The sequence below is a fragment of the Orussus abietinus genome, unplaced genomic scaffold, assembly GCF_000612105.2.
Source record: "Orussus abietinus isolate OABI.00-Male unplaced genomic scaffold, Oabi_2.0 scaffold28, whole genome shotgun sequence".
NCBI classification, from domain to species: domain Eukaryota; kingdom Metazoa; phylum Arthropoda; class Insecta; order Hymenoptera; family Orussidae; genus Orussus; species Orussus abietinus.
Window position 1 is genome coordinate 238,379 of NW_019394431.1, and position 19,406 is coordinate 257,784.

The 19,406-nt window shown below is 46.9% G+C and overlaps 1 protein-coding gene across 2 annotated transcripts in view; it reads right to left on the reverse strand.

Annotated features, from left to right (window-relative positions):
- Nucleotides 1-19,406, reverse strand: part of LOC105701342 (mucin-17) — a 44,120-nt gene that overhangs the window by 3,587 nt on the left and 21,127 nt on the right. For both annotated transcript variants that reach the window (XM_012428012.1, XM_012428014.1), the window contains exons 2-4: nt 8,833-8,978; nt 6,705-6,987; nt 59-6,361 (exon numbers count right to left, since the gene is read on the reverse strand). In XM_012428012.1, coding sequence (XP_012283435.1) covers nt 59-6,361; nt 6,705-6,987; nt 8,833-8,957 — 6,711 coding nt within the window. In that variant the 5' untranslated portion in view covers nt 8,958-8,978. The remainder of the gene's footprint in view (nt 1-58; nt 6,362-6,704; nt 6,988-8,832; nt 8,979-19,406) is intronic.

Sequence of the window (19,406 nt, forward strand, 5' to 3'; positions counted from 1 at the left end):
AGGATTTAGCTGGGGTGAACGAGGAAGAAAAAGTAGAAAACATCAAGACAAAGCTCACCTGCAGGATGTCGGCCAAGTGGAAGTTGTGTCCAACACCATTGATGCCCTTCAGATCGGCGTGTTTGGAGAACAGCTCCTCCAGGCCCATCCTCTTCAGAGCAGCCGTGGCATTTATCACAGATCTATGGCTAAACTTAGGAATCTGCAGTTCTAGGCCAGGCCTGGGGGCCAGCACCTTGAGCAGCTTGTTCCAGGACCCCTGCCCAAACGGAGTCTGGAGGAGCCTCTCCTCCAACCGCTCCAGACTGTCTCCTGGAGCTGTATGGCCCTGCTGTCCAGGGATGACAAAAATGGTGGACACCATCTTGTCCAAACCACCCAGAGCGACCGTAGTGGCATCCAGACCCGGCTCGTACCCAGCCAGGACTCCCGTTCTCCAAACGGTGGCTGGAACCGGAACCAGCTTCCTCTGTCTAACCGCAGGAGAAACCGCAAAATACAATTCCCCATCTCGACCTTCCGAGCTAGCTGCACTGGTGTTGCAGTCAGTCTGGAACACATTCGCCGAGAGAGCAGCCAGAGGCGACCTCAAGGGAATCGCGTTGGTCTTGACGAAATCCTTGATACGACCCCCTGTCTGCTTCCTGACTAGCAGATTCGTCCTCCTCCTCACGATATCGCTGATGGTAGCGAAGTTGACTTCCGCCACGATCCCCTCGTAGAATTGTTGAGCCTGCTCCTTGTAGAACGGCAAGAGCTTCCGCACCTTCACTTTATCAGCGAAAAGCTCCCTGACGAAGGCGGCGTTCGCGATGCCCTGGTTCCTGGCCAGGCTGACGGTGTCGGTGACATTTTGGAAGACCAGGTGAGGATTAAAGGTAGCCACATCGTCCAGCTTCAGCACGTCGTTCATTTGGTTGGACGTGGGACCACGTGCTCCCAGGAAAACCATGGCCAGCAAGCTCGTCATGCCGAAAGGTGAGAGAGCTAAGGACCTGGCAGTGCTGAGGCCCTTATTCGTCGAGGTCCAGAACTTGAAGGCAAGCTCGTTGCAGAGGGCCACGAAATAGACGATGTCCTGGTCCAGGTTCTTGGTGCTTCCATCTAGACCAGTTGCGGTCTGGGACGTGTCCAGAAAGACTGAAGGCTGATGCTGGGGTCGCTTATGGGTACCATTTGTGGCAGACTCCATGGGAGGTTCCTGAGGCTTCGCCAGCTTCGTGGGGGGTGTCACCCTCTGGGGAATCAATGCCCACTTGTCCTCGGCACCGATTCCTGTCTCCGAGTCCGTCTTCTTTATGTTCATCCCTGGGGTCTTTTGTGGGGTTTTTGTGGGCTTGACTTTCTGCTTCTCGGCAGAAGTGTTGGATATAGGAGTCTTGTCTTTACTTGCCGAGGGAGCTCCGGGTTTACTGGGGATAACGATTTTTTCTGTCGTGGACTTGTTAGCGTCATGCTGCACTGTGGTAGCTTCTGTGCTACTCGTTATCACGGGTTTTCTACTATCAGACGTGGTACCGTCTTTCTCCAGCGCTGGATTTTTATTCGCAGGTAGCTCAGTGGTTGGTAGATCAACTATCCCTCCTATGTTATCCGGTTTGATATCTTCTTTGTCATCATTCTTATCATCGGGCTTTTTCTCCTTTTCTGATGACTGTTCATGAGGCAAGCTTGGTCTCTCGGTCTTCTGGTTGGATAGATGCGCGGGAGTTGGCATTTCCTCCGATTTCTCACCCAGTTTTATGTAAGGATCGTCCTTGTTGGTGCTTTGGTTGGCCACCTGCTCGATTGATTGGACATTGGTTGCTTCAGGTTTGGTGCCATCAGTTGTTTGCGTCACCGGGGTCGTCGCGTCTTTGGATGGCGATAAAGCGGATTCGGATGCAGTCTCCTCGGTTCCGATTGAGCTTATTAGACCGTCTGGGGTCGTACTGATTGAATCCACTTTATCACCAGATATCGTAGATTCCCCTTTTTGGACTAAACTTTCATCCAACTTCTGAGACGTCCCATTTGAGAGCGGATGCTTCGTAACCAAAACTGCAGTGTCGTTTACTCGTATTCTCGTCTCTTGATCCGTCTCATGAATGATCTCAACTGTAGACAATTTCTCAGTCGTAGGTGCGGTCAAGTCTGCAACGGAATCCTTTGTGTCATCCATCTGGGAAGGTTTCAAAAGCTCCATCAAGGTTGTGGGTGATCTCACAGTCGTGCCCGACTCCGAATCAGGAAATTGTACACTGGATTGATCCTTATCACCTTTTTGGACAGACGTTTCTTCATCGAAATTCCCTTGGGTGGTCTCTGTCATAGAAATTGTAACTTTTTCTGTTACCACTTCGGAAGGTCCTGCAGACTCTTGCGAGTAGCTTTGCAGAGTACCTTGAAGAGGTCTGCTGGACTCCTGCGTTGTTGGGCCTGATTGTGCATTTTCATTCGAAGAAGAAACCTGCATGGTTACTTTAGGAGCCTCGTTCTTGATACTCTCGGGTTCTTTCGCAATAATTGGAACTTCAGAAGTCTTTTGGGTCACCGCAACTGTCTGGATAATCGGAAGGTCAGTTAGCTGGATCATCGGTGGTAACTCCGTACTCACAACTTCAGGAGTTAAGTCGATCCTGACGACTGCGGTTTCTGGCTTCTTCATCTCTGACTTTATTTCCTTGTCCAAAGGTGCTGGACTTCCTGTCTGACCTTCGACCTCACTAGATACAGTTTCCATCTGACCCACCTGGATGGATGGTGATCCTTCGTTCGTTTTCTCGGTGGACGAATTTGTTTCGGTCTTCAAGGAAGATTCTTCAGTCGGAGTGATAGCAGCTTCAGTCGCGTCTTCGATTGCCTTTGTCGTGCTTGCTTCTCCTTTTTCGGCTGGCTTCTCGATCGAAAGTGACTGCGATTCTGGAGCATCCTTGATTGGAGCATCCTGAATCGCTATAACTTCCGGTTGGATGTCGCTCGTCGTGGATTCTGAGTTCTGCGCCCCAAATGGCGTCACCGTGGAAACACCTTCCAAAACCGAAGACACCTCACTTTTTGACTCATCCTTCTTCGTCGTCATCTCCGGTGCAACGGAAGTCGAATATATCTCAGTTGCACCATTGTAAAAACTTTCCATGGTGCTGAAATTTATCCTTTCAGTGGAAGTGACGCTTTCCGCAGCAGATTTCATCGTAGATGTCTGCTCTTCAAGTTCTCCACTAGATTGCTCAGAGACTGGATTAGATAATTCCAACTTCGAATCCGAGTTTTGGTCCTTGGTTTGCTCCGTTTGTTCGGCAGAAGAGTCGATCACCTCTTCTTTCGAACTTTCCGTCATTTTGGTGATCATGTCATTAAAGGAAAATGAATTCTCAGTCACTGCTTTCGTACTCGTATCCTCCTCAGGAGTAGAAGACCTCTCGGCATCCGAAATGTAGATTGTCGTTGACTCAACAGGACCTATCGTTGACAATTCCTCGGCTACTTTCTGGCTTTCCGTCACCTCTGTTCCTTGGATTCGAAGCGTTGGGCTCGTTGTAAATCCAGCAATCAGACCACTAGCTATGTTGCTGCCATTGATCTCTTTAGGCAAAGTCAGGGCAACCACGGAAGGAGTGCTGGACTGCACCGGCGCACTTTCCAACAATTGATGTATTATGTCAACTGGTCTCTTGGACAAATTGACAGGAGAACTGTCGTTTCTATCCGTAGCTTGGGAATTAATTCCCTGTTCTAATATCTTCTCAGGATTGAAGCCTGCCAGATCAATCCTTACCACTGGAACTTCTCCTACATTCTCGTCCTCCCCAGCATCCGAAACATTTTTCTTCACCGATTCCTCAGTAACAGCCTCGGTTGAAACAGTCGAATCAGAAACCTTCTCCGTCAACGAATTATCCGTTGTTATGGTATTGCCAACATTTGCATCAGTTGCAACCTGCAAGGTAGGAACCGTGACAGAACTGGGAGGCTGACTGGAAGTCTTGAAACCCTCAACATTCTCCGTCTTCGACGACTCGGATTTCGAAATTTGCGTCGCCGTAGAAGTTGTTTCAAATTGGGGAACATCGGTACTTTCGCTCTCAAACAGATTAGGCTTGGATTCGTCAAGTTGGCTCATCCCATCTTCCACTGCAGCACTTTCCGTGATGTTGACCTCCGTCGCAGGAGCCTTTTCTGACGTCTGTGAGTCTTCAACGGTGACTTTTCCGTCCTCGTTTTCAGGAATAACAGTAGAAGCCTTGGTTTCGGTAGTATTCACAGGAATTTCCTGATTGGGCACCTCAGAGTGCTTCTCCATTTCGGGAGGCATCAGCAGACCAGTTAGATCTATTCGGTTGAGTCCATCGCTGTTATCAGGCTTTTCGGTGTTTTCTTGCGCCGCTTCGACAATTCTCATGGTCACATCCGCAGCTTCAGTGGTTTCCTCGGCGAGCAATTTCGTCGTGGCTTCGAGCCTGACATCCTCGACAAACCTGGAAGGAGTCGCAACGGTCTCGCCCTGGGAAATTGGCAAGATGGAGGGCACAGCATCCGAGATTTGGCTGATCATGCTGGACAGAGAATCGGCCAGCTCGGTCGGCAAAGGCTCAAAAGGCTTAGGAGTGTTTTCGGATGCACTTTCGGCATCCAGAGGAGTTGGCACGGTGGATGGCTTCAATGATTCCAAAGTCGTGCCCATTTGAGTAGGACCAAAGTCATCGAAAGATCCCACCATCGTATTTCCGTTTCCAAAGCCAGATAACATCGGAGAAGTATTCTGATTAGCATTGGATTCGGTATCAACGGGATGATTAAGCGACTCTATGATCTTCTCGATGGAGTTGGTCTCAGGGAACGCGGTAGTCTCGGACTTGATCTCATCTCCTGGACGAATCTCGGGCAGCATGTGGAACACCGGCTCCGAAGTGCTGACGAACTTTGTCTGATCATCTCCCACAGTCGAGAGGATCATAGTTTCCGACGAGGACTCCTGCACACTAGCAGGAGTGGTACCAAGGATTCCAATCCTATTCGCAGGGTCTTCGTGCTCCTGAAGCGACCCTGCAGGTGTATTGCCCATAATTGGAGCTGGTTGATGAGTCGTCGCAACCTCTGGAGACTTTGTAGCGTTTCTTGAAATCAAATCGGACACGATCGTGGTCACAGATTCCGGCAAGATGCTGCCGTTCATGGACACGTTCTGGAGATATATGGTGGTGGTTGTCTCAGGAATGGAAGGTAATTTGGTGGCCATCGCTGACTCTACAGCTGGGGATGAGAACTTGTTATCACCAAATACTAACTCTGCCCCCGAACTAGGCGTGGAGGTGTACTTGGAATCGACAATCGTGGACACTGGAACATAATTATCGGTGGTGGTGTCCGGTAAGTTCTGCGCCACCTTATCGGCTGGACCAGGGAAGTGACCAGGTCTCATCGAGAACGCAGGCTTCACCCTATCGGCCATTACAGGTACGGACGACTCAAAGATGGGCACTTCGGGTTGACCGGAAACCTTCATGGAGGTTGAATGCGTTTCGGCAACCACGCTGACGGTCGACAGGATTTCGCCATCATTGGAGGCAGTCGTGGTTGGGACCGAAACGGCCTCGAAAACCACAGGCCGCTTCGATTCGTCCGTGTCAAATCCGGCATCGTGAGTGCCGATGGGAACGGTCCCTTCGGCTTCCTTCGTCGAATCCGTTCCAGAAGCTGCCGGCTTCTTGATCCCGCTCATTGTCACGGGCAAAACCGTGGTGGCCTTCGTCTCGGATGCGTTGGTATCCTTCAACGCTTCAGCGGATATCGTGTTCAGCATTTGGAACACCGGGTTCTCGTTGCCGGAGGGGTACCTGGTTGGGAGAGTCTCATCCTTCACGATAACAGGCACCGGAACCATTGGCCTCTCGGGTCCTTCTGCTTCGGGGCTCGCTGGTTTCTTTTTCTGCTCCTGGGTCAGATCCTGATCTTGACTCGGCCTGGCCGTGACCACACCCGGCCTTTGGGTTTCTCTCAGGACCTCGGTCGTCTCCTTGATGGGGCTACCTGTACTACTGGGCAATTTTGCGGGGGAACCGCTGATTCCTGACGCGGAAACGACCACTTCCATGTGCGATTCCGGTAATGTCGTGGTCGCGGAGGACTCCTCGTTCGCTTGGACCGTGGGAACGTCGCTCGACGTTTCAGCAAGCGTTGGTGGCCTCTTTTCAGGTTCGCCCATTGTTTCGGAGGTGCTCACTGGAGCGGCATCCGCGTCGCCGGACAAAATGGCGGGCAAGATGCTGCTCCATTCGTCGTTGGAATGACCTGGTATCGTCGGCAAGGAACTCATTACCGTGGTCGGCTTGTTCAACTCGCCCTTCAGGACGTTCTGCACGATCTGCACCACGTCGGCGACCTGGAACGAATTCGAACGTCAACCTTCTTCTCTGGACCGAACTGAGTCGTTGCTGTAATTTTTTTAGCATTTATATCATTTATACATAGAAGTTAACTAGTTCCCTACCACGTGAATGACAAACATTTGACATTTTCGTTTCCCATAAAGGATTCTACAAAATTTGGAATCGATGAGTAGCATGTAAAGTCAGCATGCCACAATGTGAACACGAAGAGTCATCGAAATTTCGTCTGGCAGGTGACGCATTGAAAAGTAATTTGGAGATCGATAGGACGCGCTTGTGGATGGGTGAATTTATTGATAGTGAAAAAACGGAATGGAAGGGAAGAGCTCAACTCACGTTGGTTCCTCCCATGGGAGCATCGCCGGCTTTTTGCGGCTCGTGGATGTCCATTGGCAATTGACCACCTCCGGCTGCAATTAGGGTTTTTATCTGTTGACTGGTCATCTGCTTCTTGACGATGTCACCCCGGTCGTCGTACATGTAGAATTGAAATCTGTCCGGCCTGAGGAGTCCTGCCGGCGAGGCCGGCAATTCCTGGGCCTTCCTGCTGTCGGAAGGGTTGACTTCCTCTCGGTGGCGGTCATCTCCTCCTGTCACCACCGACACTGACGTGACCACGCTGCAAAGTGACAAATAAATTAATTTCCCTTCCCCTATGATCCATATCCCACAAATCCACAGTTCTCTCAGACGACCAAGTTTCCCCCGTGTCTTTAAATTTTAGTAAACTCTTCTCTACCCATCACGGCTCGATCACAGGAATCCAGACTGCTAAACGAAATCCACGACCGAGGACACAGCGAACACGCCAGGAATGCAAAATTCCCGAAAGGGTGTGACTCGAGAAATAGAATTCATCCGATCGACCGTACTCGTTGTCCTTGTGATTGTTTCACAGGAGAAAGGATAATATCTCGCCGACTCGCGTTCGCCGCGAATGAACGAATTTATTAATCCCTTCGTTCTAAAAATCTCCTTAGTAGATAAATTTTACTCCGGATTAAGTATACCGAACCGTTTCCACCTTCACAATATGAATATGGAGGCCATAAGGAAGGTACTGACACCCATAAAATTTCAATTTTTCTGCAAAAATTATAAGATATCTATAAACAAGTTTAGAAAAATTAAAATTTCGCAGGTGTCAGGAGCTACCTTATAGCCTCCATAGTCTCTTTTTGTTTGAAACGATTCGATGCCAGGTTTCACGTCACCGTAAGACCGGGATTAAAAGGCAATGTAGAATGTCTCGCACAAAGTGGCGTTTTCTATGTCTCCTGGCATTTAAGCCGGCCCTCGGACCTTATCACGGTTATCAGTCGACGCAAGGTGGTCGCTACCAGTTCTCGGCAATATCCCACTTCCGTTTCTTGCGTCCCACCCCACGAGCGTGATCGCCCTTTTATTAGTCCTCCCCTTATCCCTAAATCCGCCAACCGTGCCGAGCCGTGCCGGGCGGAGCGAACACCTGCACAGGTAGCGATGCGTGCGTGCACGCGCGCCGACCACCTGTATCGTGGTTCGAGATTTCCTCTCGACATTCGAGACACGCGAGGCTAAAATACCTGGCCGAACGTACGGCGTTATCGCGAAATCGTCCCCCGTAATCGGGAGCCGGGACTGGTCACGAGGCCCGACCGGTGTAATAGATAATTGGACGCTTCGTAATCCGTTAGCCGATCTTTACCCGCGACTCGATCGATCTCTCTTCTCCCCCGAGGTCGTGATCCCGTCGGCTCCCGGGACGGCATCCCCGGGGAGCCCCCTAGAACCTCGGAAATTAATCACTTTCTTCTTAATAACACCTCCAGACCCTTCCTGCTGCTCCCGGCTTCTTGCGCCGGGCTCCCAGGAAATATCGAGGGCCTCGGAGGGGATGCCCCGAGGAAAGGCCATCGAAATTGCTGAAGGGTCCTCCCACTTGTTGGTTTTTTGCTCCTCTTTCTTCCCCCGTTAAATACCCCGGTCCCCTTCTTTTGCACCTCCTTCCTGCGCGAGCTGGACGTCGTCGAAGAAGGTGGACTCGGTTCGGAGAATATTCAGGTGGGAAGGGAATTTGATCAATTTTTCTCGGTTAAAAAAAAATTGTTATCTCCTTTTTCGCGCCTCCCTTCTGCAGGAATTGAGTTTTATCGGAGAGGTATCGACTCGGATGTTCAGGGAGGAATATTTCTTGAAATTTCATCGAATTAAACAACATAGTTCTCTTTCACAGATCCTTCCTGCGGGGGTTGGATGTTATTAGAAAGGGTGGACTCAATTCGGAGTATGTTCAGCTTGAAAGGGAATTTTAGAAAATTTCTTCGTTTTATATACTCTGGTTTCTTTTTTTGCTCATCTCCTTCCTACGGGAACTAGACATCGCCAAGAAGGATGAACTAGTTCCGGGGGATGTACGGATTAAAAAAGGATTTGGCAAGTTTCCGCCGGCTTAAGATTATACGTATTGATTATGAAAACAAACCTGGAGCCTAGTAACCTCGTGGAGGTCTCCAACTCTTCATCTGGGACCGGAAGCGCCAACGTCGGCCTGAAGTTCGCCAAGACCAACAGCGCCATTAGCGGCAGCCAACGGCAACTTCTCCCCATCTTGCGGCCGCGATCGGTCTTCTGAAAAAGCAGAAAAAGATTGCTTTCAATATTCACCCTCGAGTCGTCAATTCCGACTTCGAGGTCGAGGTATATCGCCCGGAACGGTAAACTTCAAAACTTTCCAAATCGAAGCATGTTCCGGTGCACGGCGTACGTGCACGAGGAACCGCCTTGGTCGACCAAGACAGGACTCCGATGGCCGATTTCCTAGCAGAGGCCAAAACTTTAATAGGGTCACCTTATCTTTTAAGGTCGCTGGAATCATCCAGCTTCCTTAACTGTCCACTTTTTTTTTATTGTTTATTACTCCTCATGGTGGTTTTTTGTGTCATCGTCCGCGCTCTTTAGAATGGCGTCATCGCTTCTCTATGCACTCCAGGGTGTTTCGTGACCCTCTTGGAATAAAATGCACGCAAATCTTGGGAATGCCGAGGAATACGTGCACGCGTGCACGGTAAATTTAAACTCGGCTCACTCGAATGGAATATCTAGGTGCAAGGTGTTCATGACTCTAATTTAATGACTGCGATTCGCAGTCGGGCCGTAACGGCAGTCAATGCGTTCCTTTCACGGAGTTTCATTCATCGGGCATCGCGAATGCGAATAATCGAACGCGCGTTCGCTAATGACTTATTAATGACCGTACGAGGCTCCATTAAGAATCGGATCGCGTGTGACACGATCCAAATTCTGACAAACGTGAGCCGCGAAGTTCGGCCCTACTTCCATTCTTGTCACGCTTGACCCGATTGTCTCCCTCGCGTTTTCCTTCCTCCTTTCGAAGGGAGAGGCTTTGATATTTCTCTCACTGTCGAGTTACCGCGTCAAATTACCGAGTTCCTTGTCACAGAGTGATCCTACGTCGTGTTATCGAGTTATTACCTAGACTCATTACACGGCCACACTGAGGAAAAAAAAAACATTCATTGAACCCAAGAATGAAATCGAGATGTTTCATTGAACAGTCCGAAAGAGATATTCTGTTAATTCAAAGAATATTTCATTGACTCAAACAAATTGCCATAATTCCCAAGAAATCTTGCATCCAATTTGCTGGAGTTTATTTGAGTCAAATAACTATTCAGAAGAAACGGGGAAATTTTAATCCGATATATAAATCCACCTCTTTCCAAATTCAACACAATTATGCAGTTATAGAGATAAATGGGTTGAAAAATCCATGCTTAATTTAAATTAAATAATTCTTGTCGTAGCTTTAACAGAGATTAATTTTTTAGAATTTACGACAGCTAGGAAATAAAGTAATTCTACAAAGGTATTTAAATCGCGCAGAATTTGGCATTTGTTATTTCACTTACTCGTGAGATAAAAATTGAAGAAATTAAGGGACGTATGGAATTAAATTCTCGAGATTTATTCTTCGTTTTTCGGAGCTTTGGTCGTACTTTTCGAGCAGGGGGAACATCGTTCGATCGAATTCGGAGCCAGTTCGACCATGCATGGAACGTACGCGCAACATCGGGCACCATTATGTACAGCGAAGCATGTCGAGTGTGACATCATCGGATTTCCAGGTGAAAAGGGGACGGACACTTCCGTAACAGCATTTTGGCCCGGATACATGCGAGACTCGTCGAAAGGAAGTCTACCTCGTGTCTAGTCTCGATTCCTGCTCGACACGAGAAGGTACATTCGACAATAAAATTGTTCACGCGCACGCACTCGCACGCGAGTCGCGTACAGCACTCGACCCTGCACGAACGGTCGCGTTACGAGGAATCACGAGGAGAAAATCAACGGGAGAAAATTGCGTTAATTGAATTCAATGCTCCCAGGATCTGGGAGGAGTTATTAAGACCTAATAAACCCTCTTTCCGCTTTGCAAAAATCCAGAGAATTTATTCAAGGCGCTAGGAATAAAAAAATTGTTCTTTTTCATATTTTCGCAGAATCTTTTAAGACCTCCACTACCTCGAAAGAGTTTTCCTAAAGATCTCCGGAATTTAATTCAGGTGGTGGGAAATTTCCAGGATTTTTATCGGCTCAACTACACCTAAACAACGCTTCTCTCTTTTCGAAAAGAAAATTCCTGCCGATTTATTCCAGGCTTCAGAAATTTTACAGCCTGCCCAAAAGTATATTTCCCTGCGAGATTATTCCATTCGCTGAGGGGAACTACTTCGGATGCAATTCCGCAAAAATGAGTTGGGGAACTTCTGAGTGGGTATTCTAAATGCTGAAAAGGGTTGTTATTTTCGTGACGCCTATGCATGCGTCCATTAGACGGGGCTAAGTGCAGTATCGGTGTGCTTTGAAGACGCGACATTCGATGGTAATTTACAGCTGCGACACTGATGAAAGTATTAAGTAAATTCCTAGTTGATGAGAAAAGGGGAAGTTGAAGGGAATGTGGAGAATGTCCCATAGTTGTGTAACACGTTGAACCATTCTTGGCACAGTCATTGGCCTTGCGTCGTAGACAGTGGCCTTGCTGCGGCACTTGTACTCGCTGTAATTCGATCCAAATGAGTGTCGAGTACTGGTACTTGGTACTTTCGTTACCATATCCGATGTTTTATGGGTCTTGTTATAGATCCTTATAGCATGCGAAGCTCGAAAATAGGCGCACAATTACATAGACCTCCCTCGTTGCGTCACGTTCTGAGTCAGCGCAATCAAGGAGCACTCATCAATGAGCCGTCCACTTTCACTAATAAATAATTATTAACGTTTAATCTCCATTTACGTGGAATATTTGTCGAAACTTTTGAACCTCCAAAATTGTTTCTAACCCTTTTTTGTACCAAATGACGGCGAATCATGGTCAAGGATCTCGGATTTGTGGGAAATAAATCCGCCATTCCTTCACCCTACACGATTTCACGGTAAATCGCGATTCGACGCGTTATTAAGATAATCCTAGGTCTGGTTACAAGGATAAACCGGCGGAAATCGCCGCAGAAAAACTCGAGGAAAAATAGAATGAGCTCGGGAGAGGAGACGAAGGGATCGCGAAGGGGTCTGGCCGATCTGCCCAGTTGGACCAGCTGGACCAGCTGGACCAAATGGAGCAGCATCCGTTCCGGGATGGCCTCCGCTCTTCTTCCCTTTTTCCCGCCGATTCCGGAATACAGTTACCAGGGCTGGAGATGATTTCTTGCACGACGCGCCGGACCGACGTCCATCTCTTGGCGATCTAATAATAATGCGATCACTCCTCGGAAACAAAAAGGTCCTACCGGACGAAAGAGGAAAAAGAGAGACGTAATGAAGCTAACGGTAGCGATCAGAGCCTCCTCCTCCGAGCTATAACTGTATCATGATGTCCTAATTGGGGCCGGTCCCTCCACCCGTGTGAACGCACCTTAACCCCGAAGATGACCTCCCATCAAGATTCATCCTCAAAGTGAAATCAAATTGGATGAAAAATAATTTTTACGACAACTGTTCATTTCTCACTGTTCATCAAACATTTCTCATTTCTTATTCAACTGTTCATCAAATATTTCTCCAAACTGGGTGTACCGAATCGATTGAAATTATACCACGAGAATGTGTATGCTCTAAGAAAAGGCCTGACAATCATAAAATGTCTTTTTTTTTAATTTATTTATAAACTATTTTTAATTTTTTGTGAAAATTGATATTTCATGCACGTCAAGACCTTTCTTAGGTCTCAACTCGGCACACCTTGTTCGTAGAAAAGTTTCATAAACGACTCACTCCTCAGATGCCACTTTCGTATCGCCTTAATGAGCCCGAACGCACTCGCAATTCTCACATGTAAGCCACAGAGTCTTGCATAGTTCGATGATCATTACGATGCCTGATTGGCCCGTAAAGGAAATCTCCATCGTGTTACGATCCAGGAGTCTTCCTTATTATCCAAGATTAGACTCTGCACAGTGTCTCTCCATATCGGCTCACCGTAACGAGCGAAGAGTCCGCAGTTAAACAATTTACTTACTGGCCAATTTTGAGGGTAGAGAAAAACGTCCTGGGAAAAGAAGCTTCGATAAAAGAAATAAATTCCTCATTTTCATCAGCCATTCCAATTACCTCCCGAGGTTCGGGCATCGATTTGACATATTTTAGCAGCAGTAGATGTTCCTCGAACCGTGGATTTTAAATATGCATCTCTGGGCGCGTATATAGCTGTGAACTTTATAACCGTGTAGACATATTTTCATTTCTCGCCCCCGCCTGCGAGATCCACCGCCAAGGCGGTTCAGCGGACTTTCAACTCCCGACGGGAAAATTTTCCTTCGGGATTCAAAGAAACGCGAGAAGAGCCCTCGCGGCGCGTCGAGGTTTTACCGCGACCTACATTTTTTGGAAATTTATTTACTCCTACCTCGGAGTCTCCGTTAAGCGAATGCTTACGTCAACCCTCGAAAGTGCGCCCACGCCTCTGAGTCGGTCCGTCGTTTTTCGCACGTAATCACGCTCCGACCGACAAACACAATGATAAGAGCCTATACAGTTAACACGGATGAATATCACGGATCCACCATCTTCATTTAACGAGACTAGTGCCGTTTAAATCGGTGTGTAAGGAAAGGTGGTATGCATCATGCCTCTCCGTCAGCTGATTCAGGGAATAATTTAAAGCGCCCAATTAAATGGAAGGACATATTCATAATCCAAATGTACATAAATATATACATACGTATATGCACATAACAGCAGTTAGTTACTCGCGGTAATCTAATTGGGAAAATAAATTTAAATTCACGAGTTAATACTGAGATTTTAGGGCCACGGAATGGGATGAATCGTTCCAAATCATTTCATTTCCTATTATACGAATGATCTCGAAGCGATTCAGGTTTTATTTCACGACTTATGTCGAGTTTATTATTTTTCATTAAAGCTCGAGAGTAAGGTAGGTCCAGCTCAGCAGTCAAAGTACAGGATAATTATTTGATCGAGGATTACGCAAACTATCAAGGGGCAGTTGCACTTAAAGGCGTAACGTTTACGAGCACTTACAATCATCCGATTCTGCTCAAAATGAGCCGCTTGCATCAGACCAGTTTCCGGGAGAAACCACCTCTTTAAGACCGTTTTTTGCTGCCTCATTCGACTTGTTAGTGAAGTTACATACCGGCGCCTCTATTACACGCACATTCGAGGCTGCAGGAACGTAGAATTCTGTAATGAAGCTCACCCTAGACCGCGTGCTGACGTAAATTGGAGAATATTTCGTTAAACCGAGCCCACGGGTTCCATTTAATTTCGGGGGAAATAATTTTCCGATACTTTTAATTCGCCTGCTCTGCTCGTTCTTCCTCGCCTTAGAATGGAAAGTAAGGTGGAAAGAGGTGAGAAATGAGACGATAAAATGTTTCCCGGGCTTATTAGCGTTTGCGGTGTATCTGGGGCCCTCTACGTACAAGTATATACGTAGTAATTGTAAATAAGCCTGATTAGTAGAAATAATTGGAACTCAACTGTAAATATAAGTGCAGTAAATATAACTGCAAGTATATGTGCGTATATATATGCTCTGGTTATGTTTGCTGATAAATGGGAGAATAATTGGAACTCGACCGTAGGTATAAGTGCAGTCTGATTAGGCGTATCCTCGTCCTGCATGTTAAGTGCACCGCGGCGCACCTATTAATGTACACCTTCGGTAAATTACATTGTCTCTTTCCAGGCCCGAGTTATTACTCGTTCGCCAATCCTGCCAGGGAAAACAGTTATACGGTTGATCTTGCCACCTTCGTACCACACTCCCTGACACACTTATGCCACTTATGCCTGAACATACCACTCGTTCCGATTAGGTTACTCGGAGCGTTTCGAGGATCTGCATTACTGATCGTAACCTCGGCTGAAATTACCGAGGAGATGAATAATATGTGTACATTTCTTCAGGAAGTAATTGCCGCGGGTCTCGGTACCAACGGGACCACTCGGACGATAGTATTCTCGTCGACCCTGAAATCTCGAAACCCACTTAATACTTTAGAAGCGCATTTCTAAAAATTGGAATTTCAAATAAAAATACACAAGTAACATAAGACACCGATATGACGTCATCAAATGTACGATCGAATTAAATAAAAGCGTATATTCGTGGAATTCATATTTCCATGAATTTTATTTCAGATAAAAATGACGAGAGAATGTATAAAGGATGCGTGAAAGGGGAGGGGGATATTGCATTATAATTTTGATACGATTAAGTGAAACAGAAGCTTACAGGAAATTTCAACATCAAGGGACCGTCGGCATTCATCTGGGATGAAAAGGTCACTCATATAGATATTAGACGACGTGAACAGAATACTTGAAGGTTCAAGAGTGCATCAGGTGAATCACCGGCGAATCAATTTGAGCGCAACTTGCAGTTTCGCGTTTGCAAGCGAGCGTGAGGAAATCGCTGCGTTACTTTCTTCATAGAGATCGGGACGATCGGATTACCCAACCTGGAATTATCCTTAATACGTCGTTGAGGTGTCAGAGCGATGTACCACGGAGTCGAGATCGAAATTGTAATGTTCGTGGTCATGACTTTGTTTCGACACGTACATTGTGTCTTCCACTCTTCGACAAGCATTCCATTAGAAGAGTCAAGCACCGAATAAAATTCCCTTTTTTATTTAATATTTTTTCCCTCTGGTCTTTTATCGACAATTCCCGGGGTAAATGCGTGCAGTTGCAGGGACGTCAGCGACTTTTACTGCCTCGAATAACTGCTTTACGATCCATCGATTCGAAAGTAGCATCGGGTCCGAATTGCCTGATTTTAACGGGGATGAAACTCACTTTCTATGCCGGGCGTTCTTTTACGAGATATCAAAGCGACCCTGGAGACCGCTCTAAAAGGGGAAAAAATTCTCGATATGAAAGATCCATCTCGTGTGACGTATATGCGCTTCAAAACTGTACAATTCCGACCTGACACATTTTCTGGCCCGATGAAGCGTAAAGAAGTTATTCGAGACGGTAAAAGTTATTGCCCGTCCTACATGTATATATGCAAATACGAGGTACCGTCAGTCGGGGTTTTTATACGCACGCAACATTCTGCTATGAGATAACTTTCACAGCGGCATTATTTATAGCTTCGGTACTGTTAACAGTTTCGAGGAGTACCGTTCAAGTCCGATAACTTTTAATAAGAACCCCAAGACGTACGTCCAATTTATTCCTCCAAAGGAGCAACGCCCTAACCTCTTCCCCGTCCTTACCCTAAATTTGGAAAAACACTCAAATGTCGATCAAAACTAAACATAAATACCCAGGGATGATTGGATAAATATTTTCCCAAAGCATTCATCACATGGTAACAAAAAAATAAATAAGCAGTCCCTAGAGGGATTCGATCCCGCTCCGAAAAGTTCGGATTCACTTAGATGAAAGTTTATGAAAAAAATGTCAATTACAACTTTGCCAAGGAAAAGCATACTTCCAGGGTAAAACACACTTAATTTAACCCATTATATTTGTAAAATAAATCGATTCTTAAAAAGTAAAGAGACCTTTTGGAAAAATTAACGTCCATTTTTAGGCCTGTCTATCCCGGGCCGTCAGGTTCGCCCTACATTAAGGATCGGTGATTTATCGGCGTCGATAGGCGGGGCCAATTGTAATGGATAATCCATCAAGCTCCGCCATCTAAAACGTCGCGTTATCGATGAGATCCGTTCTCAGCGAAACCGCGGCTTGAGCCAAATCGGCCGCCAAAATTCGCAATAGAAGCGGTTTGATGGATCGACGAGGTCACAGGTCGCTCACCTACGAGAGGCCGATTTCTTCTTCGGGGTCCAAAGTGGTCCAGGTCCCCGAGAATTCCGAAACTCTCCGTCGTCGGAGGCTGGACCGTTTCCAATACCGTTACGGTAGTTTCATTCAGTCTCTGTAATTCCAGGGAAAGGCTCATTTCGAACGAGTCGGCCGGCCAGTCCGTTACTACGAGTTACAGCAACGTCGCGACGATGGGGTAACGCGTTTAATCCTCTCTTCGAGGCCGTTTAACGAGTCGTCGCTTCGCGGAACGGACTTGGGGACCGCTTCTTCTGGTCCCCTTTCGGGGTTTCGTTACCGGTTCGGCTCCCAGCCTCCGGCTGCATAGAGAGTCGCTTTTCCGGGCAGATTTTACAGCTCGCTGACCGACAGTCGCATCTTTCGAGCTCGATTCCACCCCTCGTAACCGATGACGTCTCGACATGACGATTAGGTTTAGATGGCAATCGCCGATTACGACATTTCCCGATGACATCGAGTCGAGAGGCAATACGTGTCAGTGGCACTGCTGGTCCTGAAAGACCAGGTCACGGAGGTGGGAGGTGAAGTGAATGGCATTGCATTCAGGAAACGGCTTCTTCAGGGAAGAGCCCTTGCGTAAGCTCCGATGACGACCATACAATCGAGTATTCTATACATCCTGTCTTAAAAATCAGCATCCATCTCCTATTCGCATGATTGAAATCAACGAATAAGAGACACTAATGATAGGGAAGAAGAATGAAATAATGTAGGAAGAGTTGCAAATTATGGAGGGTATTTTTAAACTGTGGGACTTCATAGAGAAATTCATTTAGGATTATGCGAAAATTATGCGGGAATGGAATATGTGCGTTATGTATTGGAATCGTTAATAAGGACGTCGTTAGGGTGGCGCGTCGTGATTTTCGGAAGGCCAGAACGGCGGAAAGGGTAATTATAATTACCTGCGGCGGAAGATCATTAAACCGAAAGTATCGGCTCCGTTAAAAGGGCATTACGGCGACATTTAGCTCGCGTAATTTGGGTCAAGTGTAATCGGTCTTTTTGTGTTTTTACAGTTAAGCGGGCCCGAGCTGAACTGGTAATGCACATCAACTGACATTTATGAAACTTTAACAGGCCATTAAACACAATCGCCATAATTGTAGCACGCAAAATTCCGCTCTGTAACGGACGATAACTTTTAACGACAGTTAAATGAACGTAATTGGTTTTTGTAAATTCTGACATTACCGTTATACGAAGTTCCCTCATCGAATGTCCGTTGCCTTGGGGATTAGGATGGGAACGTTAACGTCGCCGTTTAACGCGGAAGATTCTCCCCGGGAGGAACTAATTTTAAATTTCATATCTTTCCTTAATCCATCCCCAGGGATGCATGAAAAAATAACCCACATTTCCGTTCGTGAAGAAATTATTTTACAGGATTAATAACAGTTCTTCTTAAGTCGCCTCATTAAATTGCTAGGTGCATCTGTCCGCAATTTCAATGAGCAATCGTTAATTCTGCCACTTCGAACGTTGATTTTCTTAGCGTTCTCAAAAATGGCGGCGGATACTCGGCGTCGGGTTCCTCGAGAGATATTTCCATCGCGTCAATTTGAGCCTTTAAAGTCTCAAAAAAAGAAGAAAGGCTTACGTGTCATTATCGCGCAATTATAAAAAATCACCCTTGATTTTAACGAACAATTAAACTTCAACCATTTCGGCCGTGCCTTTTCTTAGCGTTCTCCAATATGGCGGTGGAAACTCGGCGTCAAATTCTACCATAGATTTTTCTGTCTCGCCGATTTAAGCCTCAGAGAATGTGTAGAAGGCTCGCGTGTCATTTTCACGTAATCGAGGAAAATCATCGGCGACTCTTAGGAATTGGCATTTAGCCGAGAATCGTGGAGAAATGTCAATGGTCGATCTCGTCGATTCCCGATCGCACGTCTCGACTCTGGTCGGCGATTTCGTCGACGATTACCGTAGACGCGATTCGCGTTTTGATGAGGTAACGACGCGTTGCGTTGCACTTCTCTCGGGAGGTTTAAGAGCTCCTCTCTCGGGAGGAATGATACTTTAAGGGTAATCGCATCCCGGCTCGGGCAGTCTCGTTGTTTCTTCATTTCTCGGACCGCGACTGAAGTCGAGCTTCTCGGGAAGCCATTTTAGATAACCGGCACCTTCTGCCGGCCACTCTAGAATTTAGCGGCATTTAAGCAGCTCGCAAAATCGCTCTCTTTTCGCCGGCAACTCGGATTCTCCGCTTTTTCTTTGGCTGCGGAAAAACGAGAGCAAACCCTGCCTTTTCCGGGTCTCCGTCCTTTCCGCGTTTCCGACGTCGCTTTTCCGCCTCGATAATTAAGTACAACCGTTTGTTTCTTTTTCTCCTCTCTTAACCCTTTGCGATCCAACGTCGTCCTTGAGGTAACAATTCGACCGGCTAAGGTAAATGTCCCCGTGCAAACGGCTACGGAATGGAGATTAATTTCTATGAAAATTCGGACATAAAGTCGAATGGAAGTCGAGGAATTTCCTACCGATGGGATTTTTTCTCAAGGCGGTCGATTCGGCGCGACGGCATCGGCTGAATCACGAATCCGTCGAGTTTCGAAACGTCACGAGATCAATATTTCATGCGGTAGTCATTCCAGTAAAGTAGTATCGGTGCCTGCCCGTCTATTAGATTCCCCTGGCATTTACATTCCCGGCCAGCCATTTTGATCCGCGGGTCGTTTTACCACTTAACCTTTGCGTTAC